Source organism: Lygodium microphyllum, chromosome 2, assembly GCF_053477565.2.
Source record: "Lygodium microphyllum isolate KBCC chromosome 2, Lygodium_microphyllum_v1.1.10, whole genome shotgun sequence".
Classification (NCBI taxonomy): domain Eukaryota; kingdom Viridiplantae; phylum Streptophyta; class Polypodiopsida; order Schizaeales; family Lygodiaceae; genus Lygodium; species Lygodium microphyllum.
In genome coordinates this window covers 189104691-189127780 of record NC_141136.1, presented here as the reverse complement: position 1 = coordinate 189127780, position 23090 = coordinate 189104691, and the positions used below count along the sequence as shown (strand labels likewise).

Here is a 23090-nt window from a genome sequence, read left to right as displayed (position 1 = left end):
GCTTTTCCTCTTTTTATTTCAGCATGATTTCTAACCATGAAAGCTCGAGAACTATGAGGACTTTTGCTTGGTCGAATTATATGTTGTTGTAGTAGTTCCTGTATTTGTTTTTTGAATTCTTCTTGGTCTTCTTGATTATAGACTATAGGTCTATTTTGGATTATCTTGTTTTCTGTGAGTTCAATTTTTGCATATGTCCTATGTTTATCCCAAAATTATAGTGGATTTTCAGAACATAGCTTTTCAGAATGCTTAGAAAGTTCTTCAAACTTGTGTTGGTATGTCTTTTTGACTTGTTCATTCTGCATGATTCTATTTATATCATATTCAAGTCTCTTAGTACTTACCATGGTATCACATTGTGTTATAAAGGTTATTTATCCTTCGATTGATGATATTCTTTGAAAAGATTTATGAAACCGTTACCAAGAATGATATCTACTCCTGTTTTATTGTTTTGATATAATCTTGGAATTTTGATTATTAATTTTTCAATCTGTATTTTTACATATTTTGCTATAAGGTTATACTTAGTGACATGGCCACTCATATCGTGTCCAGTTACCATATTATCATTATCTTCAATCCATTCTTCATTATGCAAAACTTCTCTTTTGCATACTGATATAATGAACCGTTATCTAAATAAGCATTAAATTCTCTGCTTATTTTCTTTGTAAATACATGTATCTTTATATATATATTATTATTGATTCCTGAGAAGGGTTTCCCTATTCCAAGCATTTATCAGCTTGTATTTTTACTCCTTTGATTGTACATACAAGTGTTCCATTTTCAATTTTATAATTTTCACATTCTTTTTCTAAGAATCTCATTTCTAGAATTACTGGATAGTCTGAAGTTATACCTTCATCTACCAATAAAGTATTTCTATATTTTGATTGTCAATCCTAAGTCTTGCTTCTACAGACTCGGTAATATTCCATTCTTTGTTTGTCCATAGATGTACATATTTATGGTTATTTAGTAATTGGATTTTTGTTAGATTTTTTGCTATTTCTTTATGTATGTAATTTTCATGAGCACCTATATCTAACAATACTTTTATTTGTTTCCAATGTTGTCCATTGAATATTTCTCCAAGAATTATGAAGTGTTTAGTGTAATAGTTTTTTGTACTATTTATAACATCCCCGGTTTTTTGTTTTGATGTTGATGGTAATAGTTTTAATATGCCATCATCAATTATGTAAGTATTCTTTTGATTAGATTTTGCTAAGGGTAGTGATTTAGGTTTTAGGTCTAAATCCCACTCTTTGTCATCCAAAAGTAATGGTCTTTGGATTGTTGGAAGTTCAATTTCCTCAAATCCGGAGTATATTTCATCCATAGAAATTACATCTCTATTTTTGAAATTTATAGAATGAACACTATTGGTTACTGCATAACTAATAGCATAATGTATATTGAATGGCTTTGTTCCCTCAATGAACATATCATAGTTATCAAATTTGTATGCTAATGTAGCAACTGAATCTATATTATGATCTTGTAGACTTATCATATATTTAGGAAATACGTAGAAACCTAGCTGTTGATATGCAAGATTTCCTTTCATTATTCCTAACAATGAATGTTGTCTATTTTTTATTCTATTATCTAGAATTGCAAGTTTGATGGGTGTGTCTATCCCTTCTCTATAGTGTGCTTTTAGGATAATATAAATTCCTCCTATATGCACATATCATATTTTATTTCTATCTTTTTCATTTATCTTTTTAAGTTTTTCTTTTATATCATTTGCAAGTGTCAATGGTAAATTGATATTTCCCTTTGCATGTGAATATCTATAGATTGTTCTTTGATTTTTAATGCGTAGTATATTATGTTGTCTCTATTGAATAGCTTGGTCCAATTTTTAATGATTCCTTTATCAAAAGCTTTTTGTGAAGTGTCCTTCACTGTGTCATTTGCTATTTTCTTTAAGACAGTTTTGTCAAAAAGAAGATCTCTTTGAAATGAAGAATTAACTTCTTCTTCTTCTTCATGTTCAATAGCTTGAGCAATTATCTCATTCATTATCAGATAGTGTTTCTGTTTCTAAAATTATGAATGTCTCTGCATTATCTTTTGAAGAATAGTCTGTTAAGTATTCTTTATATATTTGATTCAGGTTTGTATTCTCTTTCCTTTTAGGACATTCATTTGCATAATGCCCTTTTTCCTGACATAGCCAGCATTTACATTCTTTTGGCTTTTTCTTATTATTATCTCCCCTTTTTCTTTTGAGTATTCTTCTGTTTTTGTATCGACCCATATGTCGGTAAGGAATCTTCCTAGGATAGAATCGTTTCTTTCTAAAATTGGTCCTTTTAGAATATTTCCTACAAGGTTGTTTTGAAGACAGTATATCTCCAAAAATCAATTTTTCACTGTTCTGAGGACAGCATAAACCTGTTTTAACATGCTTCGAAATGATTCTTTCCTGTTGTGCATTTCGACACCAGTTATTAATACAAAAGCGTGCATACCTTATTCTAGCACCTAATGTATCTGTTTTTTCTTTTAACCAGGTTTTGTACCCCCAAGACAATCTTTGATTGTAAGGGTAGGGTAGCTTAGCAAAGTAAAGTTCCTTTGCATTTGATAACCTTTCATCTCCAAGTCCCAAATAATAATATTTGGAAAATGCACATGTATACCCTTCAAATCTGCACATTGTTTTTATGCAAAGTTGTTGAAGGTTATTATATGCTTCATAATGAAGAAGTTTTTGTTCTTCTTCTTTATGTTGATGCCATTCTTCGCCTTGAAATTCGCGTCGTATGGCAGCTTCGAATCTTTCAATGATTCGCTTGTAATCTTCATTGGAGTTTACAGCACTAACTGCTGCATTTCCTGTTCTTATTTTATTTCTTTCTTCATTTGTTTGGGCTTGCCACCAATGTGTGACATTGCCTTGAAATGAAGTGATAATAAAGGATGGTACATCCTCTATTTTGATCTTTTTAGTGACCAAAGCATGATTCATGGATTTCACCCATGTTCCAATTGCTTTGTCTATGTCTTTCTTACAGTCTAAATCTAGCTAGGTACCACTACTTGGTATTTCTGTATGATTCTCATAGTTGTGTTTCCAGGCGTCTGCTAGGTTTTTATATCTAGCAGAATTATATCGGCTAGTAGAAGCTCTAGAACTCATTGCTGTATATCGTTCTAGATTTTGAGGATATTCGTCTGAGAGTATCTCAATAGCTGAGATAGCATCTCCTAAACTCGTGTTTTGAGTTAGTTGTGATATTAAATCAGCTAGTGGAGCTGACGGGGTTGGATTCATATATGTAAATCTATGAAGGCCAGTTGGCGGATGATATCTTACAAAGGCCAGTTGGCGGATGATATCATACATGATTTGTATTGGAGGATCCCAACAGGTTATTACATTGTTTCCATCTCTATTGGTAGCCCAACAGTAAGAAACATTATTGGCGATTAAGCCTTGTAGCCGAGCTATTTGAGCTTCGTGATCAACCATTTAGGTTCATACGATCATAATACATTCTTTTAGCTTTTGCTATGGCCATTCGCTCATAGCCAAGAAAATGATATTCATGATCAAATTCTACATGGTGACTGTCACAGGGACGTGAAATTTTGAGATGCTTTAATCTTGCTAGTAACATTTGATTAAGTTACTAATCTAATGTGCAAGGTTGTTTAGCACATGTGATGCACATGGCAGTTATTTCATGGAAACGGACCAAGGATCTCAAGAATGCAGTGGGTGTTAAAGGCAAAAGTTGTGTTAAGTTATGCCAATTGGGTTTTGGTGGTCAGTTGGTGCCAGGTTGGACCTTAGGACAATTGTTTGGCCATTAAGTGTCAATGGTGACACTAAGGACTAGCATTAATTAATTAATTAATGCTAGTCTAAGGGTCAACAAAGGTTGGGAACCACTCCAAGTTGCAAATGGCCTACCCAATTTCATTCTAGATGGACATGTTAATTTTGGGCAAGGTCAAAAGGGCTGAAATTAATTTTCAGAATTAATTAATTCTGAAAATTTAATTTAATGGTTGAAAATGCATTAGGAAGGTTGCCACTTGGCAAAACTTTCCCACACAACTAGTGAGAAGGCTGTTGGAGGTTGGTGGAAGCTAAATGGCAGCCATTCGGAGTTTAATGGAGGGAGAGGAGGTGATCAGATTTGGCTCTGAGAGGCGACAACGACTGATCACGCGCCGCGACAGGACAGGGGGCAGCAGCTTTTCTCTTCCGCCTCAAGAGAGGCAGCTATAGGAGAGGAGGTCTCGCCAACCGAGCTAGTGTGTTACCCCCCTTTTGAAGCTGTTGTTGCCATCAAATTTGTCATCAGAGCTACAAATCAGAAGATACATTTCAGCTGATTTTCTCTCTTTCTACAGCATTCTCTCATCTCCTCCAATCTATGCTCAAGTATTCTCAGAAATTCTCAGCTATGGATAGCAGAGTACAACCAAATTTGGTGGACAGCAAAGAGTTTACTGCTGTAAACCCTAAATTACAGCAGTAATTAGGGTTTAGCAACCACCTTGGGACCCGTGCCATCAGTCAAAGGCATTGCACACTGAAATCAACATCAGAAATTCATGGAATTGTGAGGATTTCAGATGCCAACCCATCTATTGTGAATTTGGGGCAGCATTTGACCAATTGGGGTTCCATTAGAGCAAATCCTGGGTTAAAATCAAGGGATAATTTGCCCGAATGCTTTGCTAATTATTGGAACAGCAAGGGGCTTTTGAATCAGCCAAGAAGATTGTGAAATCTCAGCTTGTAATTTATCCATCAGCAATTGAAATTAAATAAATAAGTGAGCATTTCAATTTATGTTCATTTGCTAATTGCTGTAATTAAGTGCTTAATCAGGTTAAACCACCCTATCCGAGAAGGAAGGCTGGTTTCAGTGATGAATACTCCATGCAGCTTCTAACCAAAATACATTTATGGCAATAAGGCTAGCTTGCATAGTGGTCATAGTGCTGATATTTACTACATCATTGCCAAGTCTTTTGACTGATATTGTTCTTTCAATATCACTTTTGACTGCAACAATGGTTTCTGCAAAGTCCATGATATCCATTATGATAATGATCTTCCAATTGCTTGAGCTGTTTTGAATCCTGAAAGATCAGTGACAAAGTTCTTACTCAACATTCTTTCTATGTTTGTTAACCTTGTTTCTATATTTTGTAATTTTAGAACCATATTTGCTTCATGATGAAGAAACTGTTCTAACTGTTCTTGATTCTGGATTTTCTCAAGATTTTTAATCTTGACTTCTATATTTGCAATGTGATTTTGCAAATCCTTAATCATTTGATCTTTATTCTCATATCTTATTGAAGTATTGACTCCAAATGTTTTTATGAGATAAAGTGATATCCAATTTAATTGATTGTTTCCCCATGTATCTGCATCGTTGATGAGACCAAAGGGCTGGAATCTCCCAAACTGTGCACCCCTGAAGCGATAGCTTCCTAGTGGTAGTCTAGAGACTTCAATATTCTGAGATTGTATATTTATCTCAGGCAGTTCCATCAGTACTTCCTAATCCTGATGTATTTCTTTGTTTTATAGATGTGATCTTTATATGTTTTTTATTTGTATCTATGAATCTTACTTCTGTCTTTTTCCTAAATATTAATTGTGCTATCTTTGTGTTTGGTTTTATGATTACATTCTTATGTAAAGAATATAATATTAATTTTATTGTCCCTTGATAATCTGGATCTATTATCCCAGGGCTATTCTTTATAATTAATCCTTCTTTAGCTACTAAGCCTGATCTATTATGAATTTCAACATATATACTTTTATTCATTTTTAATCGTATGTTTGTAAGTACTCCACATTATCTAGCACCAAGTATCTCTTTTGATATTGTTGTTTGTCAGGATTTATTAGTCAGTATTAGTTTAAGAAAATTCACACCTTTACAACCAATGCACCTTGCACTGTTTGGCCTAGTGATTAAAAAAATCAGTTTTTCTGTTGCTTGTGACTTTCTACAAGCTCCTCTCTAGATACCAAGTAGGCAAAAGGTCGCTTCCATGTGGCACAAGAAGGTAGGTATCTGCTTCAAGCAATGTTTGGTGCCAATAAAGCCTAAGGGCAAGTTAGAACCATCAGCTGAAACTTAAACAGGAATGATGGCTGTGTTCATCTACAGTATGATTAAGCTTCTCTTGACATTAATAAGGAGCCACATAATTAAAAGTGAAGAGCAAAAAGTGTTATTATTATGATTCTAACAACTGCTTTGATGCTTTCAATGTGTCAATTTACACATTTCAAATTTTCAAAATCTAAGTTACAACAAGATATATATGAGCTTTATTACCTCCTAGGTCTTTGTCCATCAGAGTTTGACAGCCTTTCCAATGTCAATGCTCTTATTTCTTCACAAAGCAAGTTGAGGGAATCACGAGCATCAAGAGCTTCAATTAATGCCTGCTCCAAGGGATCCACAAACACCTCTGCAGTAAAATGTCTGTCCTAGTTTAACCAGACACAAGGGCACTTAGTTCAGCTAAAACAATAAACTTGCAAGCTTCTTGATTCATCATATAATCTCCCTCGCACACTTGCACCAAGATTCAATGTACGTGTATTTTCAACCCACACCCAAAAGAATAAGAATAAGAATACCTAGCTGAAATCCCTTTCGAACATATGGAATCTTTATGAGTTCCAACATCGCTTTTGACATCCTGGTGCAAGCAGAAATACTGTTTCCTTCTGCCTGCCTTGTTAAACATTTATAAATGGGCAGAAAATTGTTGGGTGTAAACTCCCATTCGTCCCGTGTGTATAAACTTAGGGGTGTGAACACACCCTTTACTTGTACCCTAACATATAAATACATTTTTATTCTTTGTGTACCATGCAACACACTGGTACACTCACATTTGATTCTCTCAGCTCTCAGCTCTACCCCTGCTCATTCCAGTCTCGCACTCAACAACTGGTATCAGAGAGTTGGTTACAGCACTTGCGCTTCCCAAGAGTGTGCCAGGTCGCAGGACAGGTAGTAGTCAACAAGTGTGTCAGGTCACAGGACTGACAGCAGTCGACAGGCAGCACTCAACACAGGAAGCAGGGCAGTCACAGTGTGCAGCAGACAGAGTTGGGGTGAAGGCGACCAGTAAAGGTCACGTGCAGCACTCAGACCAGCAGGCGACCAGTTTTGGACGGGCCCAACAGGCAACGGGTTGACCAACACGGCAACCAGGTTGACCAGTGAGATGGGCCAATGGGCCAGATAGACTGTGCATGACAGGCCAATGGGGCTAGGCAACAAACGGGCAGGTCAACGACTTTTTTTAAAAATCTGGAATTTTGTTTTTCTCCCTTCTCTATCAGCTGTTCGCAAGCACAAGCACACCACCATTTTGGTTGAAAATTTTGGGGGTTTTCCCGGATTTGGGAACCGTGATCCAGAACAAGACAATCTGACCAGGAAATTGCAGAAATTGCGCACATTGGCTCCGAAAATTTTGGGGCTTTTCTCATATCAGTAAATTTTTGCTTAGCTTAGTCAAATTTGTTGACATCAACGCACATTTTTAACCCGAGAATTTTGGGGCTTTTGCAAGATTTTGGCAATTTTTACTAATTTTGCCCATTTTACGTTCTTGGGTTCATGTATTAATGCAATCAGTGCAGATTGGTCAGTAAAATTTTGGGGCTTTTGCTGACATTTGAGAATTTTGGCAAAAATGATGTATGAAATGTACATTGGAAACATTGCTGATGCAATCTTGGTGCTATAAGCAGTGAGATTTATCTGAAGAAATTGCAAAGAATCTTGTTTTCTTTTGTCTATCAGAAGTACTTGGTCACATATGTATGCAGTACATATGTTGGTCAGCTCCCATTGAGTTGATGTATCCCTGAATAGTCATGTTGCAGCAGTCTTAGTGATCACTTGCAGATCTGGGATTGTTGCAGATGTACTTTCGGTGGTACTGCTGAAGTGGGAGTCACCTGGCAGTGATCTATGCTTTGAGTATATGCTGAAATTTCAGTTACACTGATGAAAGTCATCCGTTCTACTGCTGTACATGTACTTGGACTAAACCTTGCTCTCATTGATTGAAAATTTGGGCTGATATTAGCCGAATACTCAACTCACTGTTTGCTGTCATAAATTGTAGTATTGATCTTTGGGTATATTGCTGAAAAATGACTGCAAATGCTTCGAGCAACAATGATACTAAATCCCTTCTTGAAATCAAGAGGTTTAATGGCACTCTTTTCGACTTGTGGAATGACAGGATGCAAGGCATTTTGTTTCTCAAGGATTGTGATGATACTCTTTTGGAAGTCAAGCCTGCAGCTATGACAAATGAGGATTGGGCTAGAATCAACAAGAAGACCATTGCATACATTAAAACGGTTGTATTTGATGATGTACTTACAGACATTAAGTGTATTGATATAGCTTATGCCATATGAAAAAAGTTAATGGACACTTACGAAAATACAACTCCAATAAAGCAAGTGCATCTCATGCGAAAGCTTGTAAACATGGAGTTGGATGAGTCTAAGCCAACATCGAAGCATTTGAGTGCTTTCACAAGGATTTTGAGCCAGTTGTTGCAAGACTCTAGTTTGCAGCCCTTCAATGATAAATTAAAGGCCATTTTCTTGTTGATGACTTTGCCTGATAGCTAAGAGTCTTTGGTTGTTTCATTGAGCAACAACCTTGCTTTAACCTTCGATGGTATTAGGGACTCTATTCTCAATGAGGAGATTATAAGAAAGTCCAATGCAGAAGGCAATGGTTCAGCCTATCATCTTAGAGACAACTCACCAAAAGAGGGGTAATAGGTAAGAAACAAAGGCAAAAGCTGGAGTAAAAGCAAGAGCAAACAGTGTTGAGCTAAAAATGCATTAGTTTTACTTGAACAGCCCCAAAACTTGCTTAATTAATGAAGAAACCTTGTTTATTTAAAAGAAGCGCAATTCTAGAGAGTTTTTGTGTCCCGTAAGCACAAACCCACTTGGGAGGGCCCAAACTCTCTACAAATAGGTATGTTGCCCTCCATTCAGCCCTCAATCTCGTTTTTGCAGATTTCAAGTGTTTCAGCTTGCTACCCACACCTTGTTCATGGAGGACATCTCAGCCGAAGTTGTCCATTGATGTCTACATCAGTTGGCACCTGATTTTCAGCCCTCTTCATGCAATTTGGAGCTGATCCCAGCCAAGTGGCTACTGTTTCTCCACAAACCTACTGCCGTACTGCCTGCCATGTCATCTGCAGCCTACATTTGGCAGTTTTCTCTCCCCTCCAGCTATCACCCAGCTTCTACAAGTTGTCCAGCCTGCGTTTGGCAGTTTTCTCTCTTCTCCAGCTGTCGCAGCTCCTGCAGGTTGTTGCCAAGCTGTCCTGCTTGCGTTTTTAGTCTTTCTCTCCTACAGCCTACGTTTTTAGTCTTTCTCTCTCCTGCCTGCGTTTTTAGTTTTTTTCTCTCCTCACTATTGTCTCCATCAAATCCAACTTCTCACCATTGTGTTTGCTAGTGTTCGACATCTAGAGGCTGCCTTGCTACGATTCGGGATCCGTTCAGAGTACAACACCCTCTCCAACTCATTACCCCTACCATGATCCTTGAGATATAGGAGTTCGAGGTTCAGTTTTCATTCACTACATAGTATATTTGCTGCATGAGCATTGAATATTCAGCAGTTATATCACTTTAATTATTTTCTGTATTCATTGTCTCTAAGTTATCCTAACCCTAACTAAGTTCTTTTTATTAATCTGTGCTTTGTTGTACGATTGTTATTTGTGTTTCTATGTCAGAGTATTTCTTTACATGGTATCATAGTCTGGTACTCTCTGAGAACCCTAGGCCTTTGATCTGAAAGCTCTCGATAAGAAGCAATAACAATAGTAAGTTCAAATGACTTCGAACACATCAGCACCAATTCAATCTCCACAACAACCTATGCCAAGAACCGAGCGAGAGTGGGTAGAACAACTTGCTCCACAAAGTTCCAACATGGTGGAAGACACTTCTGACAACACGGAAAAAAGGCTATGCAAGCTTTCCATTGAAGAATATCATGTGATCACGGACTTTAGACGAAAGAAGATTGAGGAGCTCGATCGAAGGATCACCCTTCAAGAGAAGCTACTCAATGAAGGTATGCATGAATTTCTCTCTTCAAATGTTGCACGTAAATATGATGATACTGCAGGGCCATCGAGACCTCCCTCCAAGATGGGTCCCCCCCTATTGGAGAAAGAGATCCAAAGTATGTTCCGTTCTTTCATCCTCTTCCGTCCACTCCGGTGCAAGGTACTTTAGATTCGTCTTTTGTTCCTTCGTCTTTTACTTCTGCTTTGCAATCACGAGGAAGATAGAGCATAATTTGTTAACTACGGAAAATGTTCTCTTCAAGACCAATTCTTGTATGTTAACACATGTCATGGGGATTGTAAGAAAAAGCCAAATATCTCTTCTTCTACCCTTCCTTCTTTTCAGTTTTCTTCTCAAAATTAAAATGAATTTGGTATTCCTATTTCTACATTGCATGGTGCATCATCATCATCATCATTTCATTTTCAATCATTAAATGGTAAAAATGAACTAAATGCATCTGCACCTTTTACACCACAAATTCAAAACCCACCTATCCCACCACATTCTTCCGCTGCTTCTCCACTTTCTTTTACACCATTTACATTCCCCTATCAAACACTTCATGTTGCACATTACACCGCACCCGGGGGTTATGGAAACATAGGCACCGCCTTCAAGACCTCATCCTTTCCTCACTCAAGTGGTGTTTCACCTTCTCACACACTTTCAGGATCATTGCAGCCTGGGTATCCCCCCCACTCTCTCCCAAGTGTGGATCAGTTGGTACCATAGCTTGCCTCTATAGCATTACCTAGTGGACCTCCTAGTCATTCTATTATGCCCCAGCCGACCTTTGGAGGCTTTTGTGTCCTAGTGCCTCAACCTCCATCGGCACCTTATGAAAACATTCTTGTTCCAGTGCCTCCACATCAATCGGCATTCACTGGGCACTCCCCGCCTATTTCTACTGACCCACCTTTTTCCCCTCATTCTTCATATTAGACACACCCACCACCACCATCTTACCCTCCAACTCCATCTTATCCCACTTTCACGACACCTCATGGTTCCGGCTCATCTTCTACCAAGCATGCTTTCAATGATAAGACTCATTTTAACGGGTCAAACTTTACCACTTGGTCGAACTTGATGAGGCATGTCCTTGACTCTCAAAACCTATGGGATCTTGTACAAGGGTTGAAACTCCAAATCAGATTCCGCACTTATTCCATATACGAGGTTGTCCACTTATGGAAGGCTAAGAATGCCTCCGCTATTGTCGAGTTGATGCAGGGCTAATTACCTGAGTTTCACTCTCAGCTTCAATATTTTGACTTAGTGTCAAAACAATGGGCACACTTGACTGACCGCTATGTGGCTTGGGATAGGACCTGTTATATAAATCTTGACCATGAGCTCCAACTCTTTAAAATTACAGACCGGGATGACTTGAAAGTCAAGTTGGCTGAGTATCTGCGACTTCTTGCTAAATTCTCCACTATAGGGACTCCCAACTCCTCTAACGATCAAGTCACATTATTTCTGAACAAACTACCCAAAAAATACTTCAATTTTGTGGAAGGTATAGTTTCAAAGCCTACAATGCCTACTTTCTATGAATTTGAGTATCAGTTGTTGCGTTACGCACGGTTGTTCGATCAATTTCACATGAATTCTTCTTAGGAGGGGGCTCTTGTTGCTCATTCTCAGAAGGGGCAACAAAGAAAGGGCAAACAAAATCAAACCTCTACTAAAAATCAAAAAAAAATCCATCCCAGGAATCCCAAGAAAACTCCCAATCACAACTCAAACAAGGGTGGCAGAATGTACCTAAAAAGAATAGGTATTGTCAACATTGTCAAAAGGCTGGTCATTTTGACGACGAGTGTCGATCAAAGGCCAGAGGCACAACACCCAAATCTAAGTCTCAAACCCCCGCCTCTCAGTCAAGCAACCCCCAGCAAGGGAGGCAGGGTGATGGCAAGGGACAATTTAAAGGTTAGACTCATACTGTCACCGCTCAGTCATCTCAGTCGACAACGTTTTCGACTCCAAAGGGCTTGTCTGACTAGTCTGCAAAGGCCCACATCGTCTTCCATAGAGACAACAGATGTGAGTCTCATCCATATTTGTGAGTTGCCTCCTGTGACGAGGTTACCACAGAGGCCCACTCCTCACATCCGAGCACTTCAACTCCTGTTTGGATTGTGGACAATGAAGCTACACATCATATGACTCCTATAGAGGACATTTTTCGTACCCGAGCCCCTACAGCCAAGCAGGTCCGCATAGAAAACAACTCCTCGATCAAGGTTTAGACTCAAGGTAGCCTCAGTTTTGCCACTGACAAGGGTCCAGATCTGGCTTCGTTGGACAATGTGTACCATGTTCCCCAACTTGGGGTGAACTTGTTATCTATTCAACAACTTTGCCAGTTGGGGCAAGCAGTTTTCTTTACAGTGACCACATTCAAGATCCTTGACTCTTAGACTAGTTTAGTGATTACTCACATTGAGACTCAGCCTAATGGCCTTTACCACATGACTCACTTTTTTACCAAACCGACAACCGAGGGCTCGGTGTTCCACAACTTCTAAGCATTAGTCACATCTTGGGAGCCTAAGAACAATGTGCGTCTTTGGCACTTTTGCTTAGGGCATATTGGTTATGACTCTCTTTATGAGTTATCCCGCCGTCAACTGGTTGAGGGCCTTCCCCGCCTAAAACTAGCTCACGATGAAAGCAGCACCGTGGTCCGTACCCCATTCTCTAAACAGTCCACACATCGTGCTGAGGAGTCTCTTAGATTGATTCATGTCGATCTTTGTGGGCCGACATCCATTGCCGCTTTGAATGGCACGATATACTTCTTTTTTATAGTGGATGATCATTCTCAATACATGTGGGTGTACTTCCTCAAGCATAAATCCGATGCTTTCACATATTTTTTCTACCTGGATACTATTGGTTCATAACCAAACTGGACGTCGTGTTGGCTGCATGAGGAGTGATAGCGGTGGTAAGTTTATCTCCCACGAGTTTTCCGAGTTTCTATTGAAGCATAGCATCTCTCACCAACTCACCTCTACTAACTCCCCCTCTCAAAAAGGAGTCGTAGAGCATAGGAACCGGACAATCATGAAAATGACACGCTCTATGCTATTCACAATAGAACTTTCTAAGCACCTTTGGGTCAAGGTTGTAGGTTGTTAACACTTTGGTGTACATCCTCAACCGGTGCCCAACTGCGGCTCTTCTTTAGAAGACCTCATATGTGGCATTTTTTAGCTCTCAACCTATCATTTCTCACTTTAGAGTCTTCGGGTATCGTGCCTATATACACATACACCTGATGATAAGATAGGAAAGCTCACTCGCCGAGCTGATCTCCTTATTTTTGTCGGATATTCCTCTGAAGCGAAAGCCTATTGTTTGTTTGATATCGTACCATCCTCTACACCAAATTCCAATCCTATTCCTTCTTCCACATCATCAAAGATTGTGCCTATTGAGCTTGGTCTACTTTCTGCTCCTGACATTACTACAGATTCTTCATCTCCCAAGCCTCCTCCACGAGATCTATTACCTCAATGGTACTAGCAGACTATGCAAGATTCGGGGATCCTACCACCAGATTTCACTCCGAAGGGACCTACAAGATATGCCCGGTTTGCTCAAGCTTCATTTGCGTCATTGTTTATGGCCGATTACGTAGCGCATTCTAAGCCGGATACATGGCAAGAGGCTCTTGTTGGGTGTAAAGTCCCTTCGTCTCTGTGTAATAGACTTGCAGGTCTGAACACACCCTTAATGTACCCTAACATATAAATACATTATTCAATTCTTTGTGTACTATCACAACCGGTACACCTATCTTTGCGTTCACTTTCTCTAACTCTCAGCTCAACTCTGCTCTTCAGCTAACGCCTTGATCTCGCATGCCATTGCGCACTCTCCCCTTCAAACTGGTATTAGAGCACAACGGTCCAAGCTCGCAAGCGAGCCAGGTGCAAGTAATAGCATGCCCTCACAGTCGATAGGTGTAGGCGAAAGTAGTCGCAAGCGAGGGGAAACAATCGGGCGGCAAGACCACGGCAAGTCCAGCGTGGACCAACGACAGTCAGGGGCAGGAAAAGGCGGCAAGTCTAGCATGGACCAACGGACAACACTAAGTGTGACGAAGAGTGCGACCAATGCATGACAGACAGGTGACGCATGTCAGACGGGCATGATGACAGGCGTGATGGCAAGAAGATAGTGGACTTCGCGTCCAGTCGCGACATGCCAGCAACCAGGCGCAATGTGACCAGCACGGGCAGCGGTTTGGCAGGCGCCACGTTGCCTGACAGGTCACGGACCTGGACAACGGTTCAATACACCCATTTTCGTTTTTTGTTCAGAAATATTTGGGTTATTTTTATTTCCTCTCTTCCAGGTGTTCGCACGCGCAAGCACAGTGTGCAGATTTGTGCAAATTTAGGCCCATAAAATTGGGGCTATTCTAGATTGTGTGCTGTTTATGCAAAATTGAGGCATCTCTGTCAAAAATTGCAAACATTGTGCACATTTGAATTGGGGATTTCGCCAAATTTGTTGAAATTTTGCTCATTTGAGTGAAATTTCTCAACATTGGACCCATAAAATTTGGGGCTTTTGCTGTATTGGTGAAATTTTGTTTAGTTGAGTCAGATTGACTGACATTGGTGCACAATTGGACCCGACAAATTTGGGGCTTTTGCAAAATTTTGTGAAATTTTGCCAACTTTGCCCGTTTTATGCTCTCGGGAACATGTATTAATGCAATTGGGGCAGATTTGATAGTGAAATTTTGGGGCTTTTGCTGAAATCTGTGGATTTTGGCAAAGTTAATGCATGAAATGCACTTTGGGATATTGCTGAAGCAATCTTGTGGTTATAAGCAGCGTGATTTGAGCATTTTTATCTCCCGCTTGTGCGACTTTGGAGAAATTGCAGAGATTTCTTGGTGTTTTGGGTATCAAAAAATGATACGAGCACATGTGTATACAGTACACTTGTTGGACAACTCCCATTGAGTTTATGTATAGCTGATTATTCATGTTGCAGCAGCCTTAGTAATCATTTGCAGATCTGGGATTGGTGCAGATGTATTTTTGGCTATATTGCTGAAGTGGGAGTTACCTGGCAATGATGTATGCTTTTAATGTATGCTGAAATTGCAGTCATACTACTGAAAGTCATTCGTTCTACTGCTGTACATGTACTTGGACTGAATCTTGCTATTATTTGCTGAAAAATTGGGCTGAAATTAACTCAATATTCAGCACATTTTTGCTGTCATAAATTGCAGCATTGAATTTCTAGTTTATTGCTTAAAAATGGCTGCAAATGCTTCTAGCAGCAATGACACTAATCCCTCTTTGAAATCAAGAGGTTTGATGACACTGGCTTTGACTTGTGAAAGGATAGGATGCAAGGCATTTTGTTTGCCATCTTAATGTATGCAATGGTCTTCTTATTAAGTCTAGCCCAATCCACATCTATCATAGCTGCAGGCTTAGTCTCCAAGAGAGTGCATCTTATGCATAAACTTGTGAACATGGAGTTGGATGAGGCTAAGCCAGCATCTGAGCATTTAAGTGCTTTCACAGGGGTTTTGAGTCAGTTGCAAGACTCTGGCTTGGCGGCTTTCGATGATAAATTGAAAGCTATTTTCTTATTGATAACTTTGCTTGACAGTTGAGAATCTTTGGTTGTGTCACTTAGTAACAATCCTGCTTTGACTTTTGATGATGTAAGAGATTCAATCCTTAATGAAGAAATCAAAAGAAAGTCTAGTGGTGAAAGCAGTGGCTCAGCTTACCATATGAGAGGCAAGTCAGAAAAGAGGGGTAATGCAGCCAGTAAAGGGAAAAGCAGAAGCAAAAGCAAGGGCAAACAGCAAGATGGCACATGCTATCAGTGTGGGCGTAAAGGGCATAAAAATCTTGATTGCCGGTACTTCAAGAAACAGCATGAAAGAAAGAAACAGTAGGGTAAGAAAAAGAAGGATGATAAGAAAGATGATAACAACTCTTCCTCAAAAGAAGTTGCAAAGGCAAATATTTCATCTAATGTGGTTATTGAAGAGCTTCCTAACACTAAAGAGATACTTGTTGTAGCCTCATGTAATGATGCAGATATTATGGCAGCAATAGGTGAAATGCACATCACCAAAAAGGAGGTAATTAATGCCTTACTTTCAGCTCATGATGGGCTGTCACAATCATGGATAGTGGACAGCGGTGCCTCCTTTCATGTTACTCCCTCTTAGGAGTTATTTTCTAAATACACTACAGGTTGCCTACACAAGGTTTACTTGGGTAATAACTATGCATGTAAGATAGAGGGTGTTGGCACCATTCACTTGGCTCTTGAAAATGACCAAGAGCTGATTTTGCAGGATGTCAAATTTGTACTTGGCATAAAGAAGAGTCTACTATCAATTGGGCAGCTTGATGCTAAATGGTATTTTACTACATTTGGTGGTGGATCTTGGAAGGTCCATAAGGGCTCTATGCTGATTGTTAAAGGCAACAAAAGGGGGACTTTATACTATTTGCATTGTAAAGCATTACCTGGCAAGTTCTTGGCTGTGGCTGAAGTCAATTCACAAATGGAGCTTTGGAACAAAAGACTTGGTCATATGAGCCAGAGGCCTTCAGGTTCTTTCCTTTTTAGGGAGATTTGATGTAAAAGGCTCTGGTCTCGAATTTTGTAATGATTACTTATATGGAAAACAAGTGAAGTCTCCTTATTACTCTGGTGTCGTTAAGAAGTCTAATGCTCTTGACTTAGTACACTCTGATGTGTGCACTATGCCTATTAATTCATATAGGGGTGCACGCTACTTTGTTATTTTCCTTGATAATTTCAATAGAAAGTCATGGGTGTATGTGCTTAAGAGCAAAAAGGAAGTGTTTGATGTTTTTAAAAAGTTTCATGCTTTTGTTACCACACAAAAAGGGCTTAACTTGAAAGCCATAAAAACAGATGATGGGGGTGAGTATGTCTCAAATGAATTTAAAAAGTTTTGTGCGATGCATGGCATTAAGAGGGAGTTGACAACCCCTTATAATCCTGCATCAAATGGCGTGACTAAAAGATTTAATTGCACACTTTGTGAGAGAGTCGGCTGCATGCTATCCATAGCTAATCTCCCGCAGTAGTTTTGGGGAGAGGCTCTTAAAACTGCAGTTCATGTATGCAATCGCGCTCCCAATTGTGCAATCGAAAATGACATTCCTAAAGTGGTTTGGCCTGGAAAACTTGCTTTGTACGACCATTTGCATATCTTTGGCTATGATACCTTTGTACATGTACCTATAGAACAGAGGACCAAACTAGACATAAACTCCATCAAGGGCATCTTCATGGGATATGGAGATGAGGGAGAGAGGGGTCTGGCAAACCTGCTTCATATGACCATTTGCGTGTCTTTGGCTGTGATGCCTTTGTGCATGTACCTGTAGAACAGAGGACCAAACTAGACATGAAATCCATCAAGGGCATCTTCATGGGATATGGAGATGAGGGAGAATGGGTTATAGAGTTTGGCTTCCTCAAGGCAGGAAGATAGTACGCAGTAGAGATGTAGTATTAATGAGACAAAGTTGCAGAAAAATGCTACACATGGTGATCTTGACAAAAAGAAGCTCAAATTTCAGCATGAACAGCCAGCCATTTAGTAGCCATTAGCTGAAAATTCTGTCCCTTTTGATGCTGAAAATGAGCAGCAACCTATTGTGCTACAACCACAAGATCATGGACAGCAAATAGATGCACACGATGAAATAGGACATCAAGAAGAACATGCTGAAAACAGATTAAAGCAGCAAGAAAATGCTGAAAATCAGCCACCTGGTGATGGTGTGCACATCCCTCAGAATGTAGGCCCACTGTCTGATAATACAGATCATTGGGTCAAAGGTCTACACATGTCAGTCAGAAGGCAGCCACAGAGGTTTCAACCATCTTTGGATTACATTCTGCTGACTGATGAGGCTGAGCCTCTGACATTTAAAGAGGCACAATCATGTGAAAACAAGAGAAAGTGGGAGCTTGCTATGCAGGAAGAGATGAAGTCTCTATATGTAAATAACATATGGGAGCTTGTACCTTTGCGCAAGGATAGGAAAGCTATTCCTAGTAAATGGGTTTACAAAGTGAAATGTATTGATTGGAAGCCCAAGTACAAGGCACGGCCGATTGCTAAGGGCTATACACAGAAGGAAGGCATAGACTTCCAAGAGGTCTCTTCACCAATGGTGAAGATGACTACACTCCGTGTTTTGTTTACTCTCACTGCATCCATGGATTTAGCGTTGGATCAAATGGATGTGAAGATTGCTTTTCTTCATGGTGACTTGGATGAAGAGCTGTACATGAAGCAACCTGAAGGATTTGCTCTTCCAAAAAAAGAGCATTTGGTTTGTAAGCTGAAACGCAGCTTGTATGGGCTGAAACAAGCCCCTAGACAATGGTACAAAAAATTTGATACCTTTATTCTCAGCCATGGATTTAAACGCAGTCATGCAGATCACTGCCTATACACTAAAAAGGCTGATGATGGCAACCTTATTGTGCTGGTTTTATATGTGGATGACATACTGATTGCAGGACAGCATAAGAGTACTTTGAATGCTCTTAAAAGGCAGTTGGGTTCAGCCTTCTCTATGAAAGATTTCGGGACAACTGAACACATTTTGGGCATGCACATTAAAAGAGACAGAGGGCAGCATTTATTGTTTCTCTCACAAGAAAAGTATATCAGCAAAGTACTTGACAGGTTTAATATGGCTGATGCTAAGCCTCTTGGTGTGCCTTTACCACCACATACAAAGCTTAGCAAAGCTAATTGCCCTAAGGATGATGCAGCCGCTAGTGCCATGAAGGGTATACCTTATGCATCAGCTTGTGAATCTTTAATGCATGCCATGGTTGCAACTCGCCCTGACATTGCTCATGCAGTGGGAGTTGTTAACAGATTTATGTCTAACCCTGGCAAGCCACATTGGGAAGCAGTGAAATGTATCTTCAGATACTGGAAAGGTACACAAGAAAAGTGTATATGCTATGGAAAGGGTACACTAGAGTTGCAGGGATTTTGTGATTCAGACATGGCAGGAGATCTTGATACTAGGAGATCTACCAATGGGTATGCTTTTACTTTGGTTGGTGGGGCAATCTCTTCTGTTCAAGATTGCAGAAAATTGTGGCACTGAGTACTACAAAAGCTGAATATATTTCAGCCACTGAAGCTTCTAAGGAAGCTATTTGGCTTGGCCATCTGGTCAAGGATTTTGGTATTTCTTTACTTACTCCAATGCTTGGTTGTGATAGCCAGAGTGCAGTATGTTTGGCTAAGAATGCCATGTTCCATGCACGTACCAAGCACATAGATGTTCGGTATCACCATATTCGATAGGTCTTGGATGATGGTCTTGTCACACTGACTAAGATCAAAACCCAAGATAACCCTGCACATATTCTCACTAAGTCTCTTGCAAAGGCTCAGCATGAGCATTGCATTCGTTTAGTGGGAGTTGGTTAGCTTAAAGGTACCACTTCAGGCATTTAAGTGGGAGGTTGTTGGGTGTAAAGTCCCTTTGTCTCCATGTAAATAGACTTGCGGATGTGAACATACCCTTAATGTACCCTAACATATAAATACATTCTTTTATTCTTTGTGTACTATCACAAACAGTACACCTATCTCTACGTTCACTTTCTCTAACTCTTAGCTCAGCTCTGCTCTTCAGCTAACACCTTGATCTCGCACGCCATTGCACACTCTCCCTTTTAGCTCTTCAGCACCCTCAATGGCGAGAGGCCATGGAGAAGGAGCAAGAGAGTATTGACCGAAATGAGACTTGGACATTGGTGGATCATCCAAGCCACAAGAAAGTCATCGAGATGAAGTGGATTTTCAGGACCAAGCTAAAAGCTAATGAGACTTTAGATAAGTATAAGGCTCGCCTTGTCGTGCAAGGGTTTCAACAAAAGCATGGCATTGATAATGAAGAGATCTTTGCTCCTACTGCGTGGTTGACATCTTTCCGTTTGTTTCTCACGCTAGCCGCTCACTACGGTTGGCCGATATATCAAATGAATGTTAAGAGTGCCTTCCTGAATGGTTATTTGGAGGAGGAAGTCTATGTGGAGCAGCCATCAGGCTTTCCTTCAACGAACCCAAGGAATAAGGTATTCCGCTTGCAGAAAGCTCTTTATGGGTTGAAGCAAGCACCGCGATCTTGGTTCCATAGGATGGATGAGTTCTTATGGACTCATGAATATCATTCTACCCATTATGACCCGAACTTATATGTTTGATCTGCTGCAGAGGGGGTCAACTATATCTTGCTATACATTGACAGCTTACTCATCACAAGCTCAGATTCTGCTGCCATAGCAGACATCAAGGCAAAGCTTAGTACTACTCTTGAGATGACAAACCTTGGTTTATTGTCTTATTTTTTGGGGATGGAAGTCGTTCGTTCTGGGGAATGCATTTTTGTGTCACAGCAGAAGTACGCACTTCAGCTAGTGGAACAGCGCACTTCGGATCAGACACGGCCAATGGCCACACCTCTTGATCCTACTGTCCACTTGTTGAAGGATACCCTAGGACGGCCCTTCGATGCACATACCTATCGCTCTATTGTAGGAAAACTTCTTTGGTTAATTCACACTAGGCCAAGTTTAGCTTACTCAATTAGCATACTCAATCAGTATTTAACAACACCTAGAATGTCGCATTGGATTGCAGGTCTTCGTGTGTTGCGTTATTTGCGGTGTACTTATTCTTATGGCCTGACATATGATTCTAGTTTATGTTTGTAGGGGTACACTGATTCTAATTGGGCAAGAGATCCCAACACCCGGCGTTCTCATGGCCGCTACCTCTTTACCTTAGGCACGGCTCCCATTTCTTGGTCAAGCCGTAAGTAGGAGACAGTGGCGGCTTTCACGGCCGAGGCTAAGTACCAGGCTCTCTTTGATGGCACCATCGAGGCCATCTACCTGAGGAGTTTACTAGTGGCACTTCATTTCCCATCCAACTCTCCCACCGTTGTCTACTGCAACAACCAGAGTGACATTGCCCTTGCGGACAATCCAATCATTACACCATGGGCGCGGCATGTGGGAGTCTACTTCCATTTTTCCAAAGAGTAGGTTGAGCTAGGCACTATCCACCTAGAGTTTGTGCCTACATTCTGTAGATATTTTGACCAAAGCGGTCAACCGGCCGATTCTTCAGTACCTGTTACCCAGGATCGGTTTAGGTACACCCTCCCCTACTTCTTCAGCTTGACGGGGAGGGTGCTTCCCTCTTGCTTTTCCTTCCAGTTTGAGAGGGGGCGGCTTCTACTCTTGATAATGACAGTGATGATGCTTACAATTTTTAGACATTCATTCATTTATTTTTCTGTATTGTATAATGGACATTTGTAACTTCGTCCGCGTTGTCAAGATAATATGATTGTAAAAGGGCTCTTGGGCAAGTAAACACTTCCCTTGCGAGGGCACTGTCTCAGTGGCACCGTTACATTGCATCTTGCATAAGCATGACACCTTGCATCGCCCTTTGCATTACCCTATGCATTGGCATTTTGTTCATGTAAACATGCACCTGTGCACATTTATCCGTTTTCGGTCTTTTGGAGTGGTCGACTCTGGATCCACCATATTTGCGGCATTATCCATGGCACTCTCCAACGCAATTTTTCCTTTGCTTGCTTGCTTTGCTTGTATTGCTTACTTCACATGTTTGCTATATCCACACCTTAGCCTTATTTTTCTTCACCGACACCCAGTAACGGTAGGGATAGTGTACTTGTTTTGTGAAGATCTTGGGTCTGACCATCCTTTATAATTCTCCTGTTTAGGGCATGCATACTCAATACGACAAAAATTGATTTGAACCCCACGCTTAATGCTAAATCTATCCACAAAAGAAAGCAAAAAAAGTCCATAGCTAATTCCATCCGCCTTTGTAGGGCTTGGTAGGCCACTGGGCAACCAACGTGCACCCTTTGTCCGATGCCCTGTCCTCTCTAGGATGATCACTTGGGTTCCCTTGGTAAGATAATCATCGCCTTTGTAGTCTTAGTAGGCGACTAGGCAGCCGATACACACCATTTGTCCGATGCTCTCGTTGTTTTGGGGTGGAACGCCTTGGGGTAAAAGATCTTTCTCATGGCACCGTTGTTGGCCTTGAGAGGGGGTGTTAAGCTAAAAATGCATTAGCTTTACTTAAACAGCCCCAAGACTTGCTTAATTAATGAAGAAACCCTATTTATTTAAAAGAAATGCGATCCTAGAGAGTTTTCGGGTCCCATAAACACAAACCCACTTAGGAGAGTCCAACTTTCTATAAATACGTATACTACCCTCCATTCAGCCCTCAATCTCATTTTTGCAAATTTCAAGTGTTTCAGCTTGCTGCCCACACCTCGTTCGCGGAGGACATCTCAATCGAAGCTGTTCATTGCTGTCTACATCAGTTAGCGCCTAATTTCCAATCCTCTTCAAGCAGTTTGGAGCTGATCCCAGCCAGATGACTGTTGTTCCTACACAAACCTGTTGCCGTAGTGCCTGCCACATCATCTGCAGCCTAAGTTTGGCAATTTTCTCTCTCCTACAGCTATCGCCTAGCTTCTTCTGCAGGCTATCGCCAAGCTGTCGCCAGATTGTCTTGCCTGCATTTTTAGTCTTTCTCTCTTCTCACTGTTATTTGCACCAAATCCAACTTCTCACCATTGCATTTGCTGGTGTTCGACGTCCACAAACTACCTTGCTACAATTCAGGATCCGTTCGGAGTACGACACACTCTCCAACTCATTACCTTTGTCTTTATCCTTGAGATACAGGAGTTCGAGGTTCAGTCTTCATTCACTGCATAGTGTGTTTGCTACATGAGCATTGTATATTCAGCAGTTATATCACTTCAATTATTTTCTATGTTCATTGTCT

General features: G+C 40.4%; 1 protein-coding gene across 5 annotated transcripts in view; it reads right to left on the bottom strand.

Moving 5' to 3' along the window:
* Positions 1-23090, bottom strand: part of LOC148040734 (uncharacterized) — a 71471-nt gene that overhangs the window by 27532 nt on the left and 20849 nt on the right. For 3 of the 5 annotated variants that reach the window (XR_015687642.1, XM_087661277.1, XM_087661292.1), the window contains exon 2: positions 6345-6499. Coding sequence is in view for 4 of the 5 variants with exons in the window: in XM_087661277.1 (XP_087517403.1) it covers positions 6345-6499 (155 nt within the window). In the remaining variant the exon portion in view is untranslated. The remainder of the gene's footprint in view (positions 1-6344; positions 6500-23090) is intronic. The other 2 variants (XM_087661286.1, XM_087661304.1) reach the window with 2 other exon arrangements.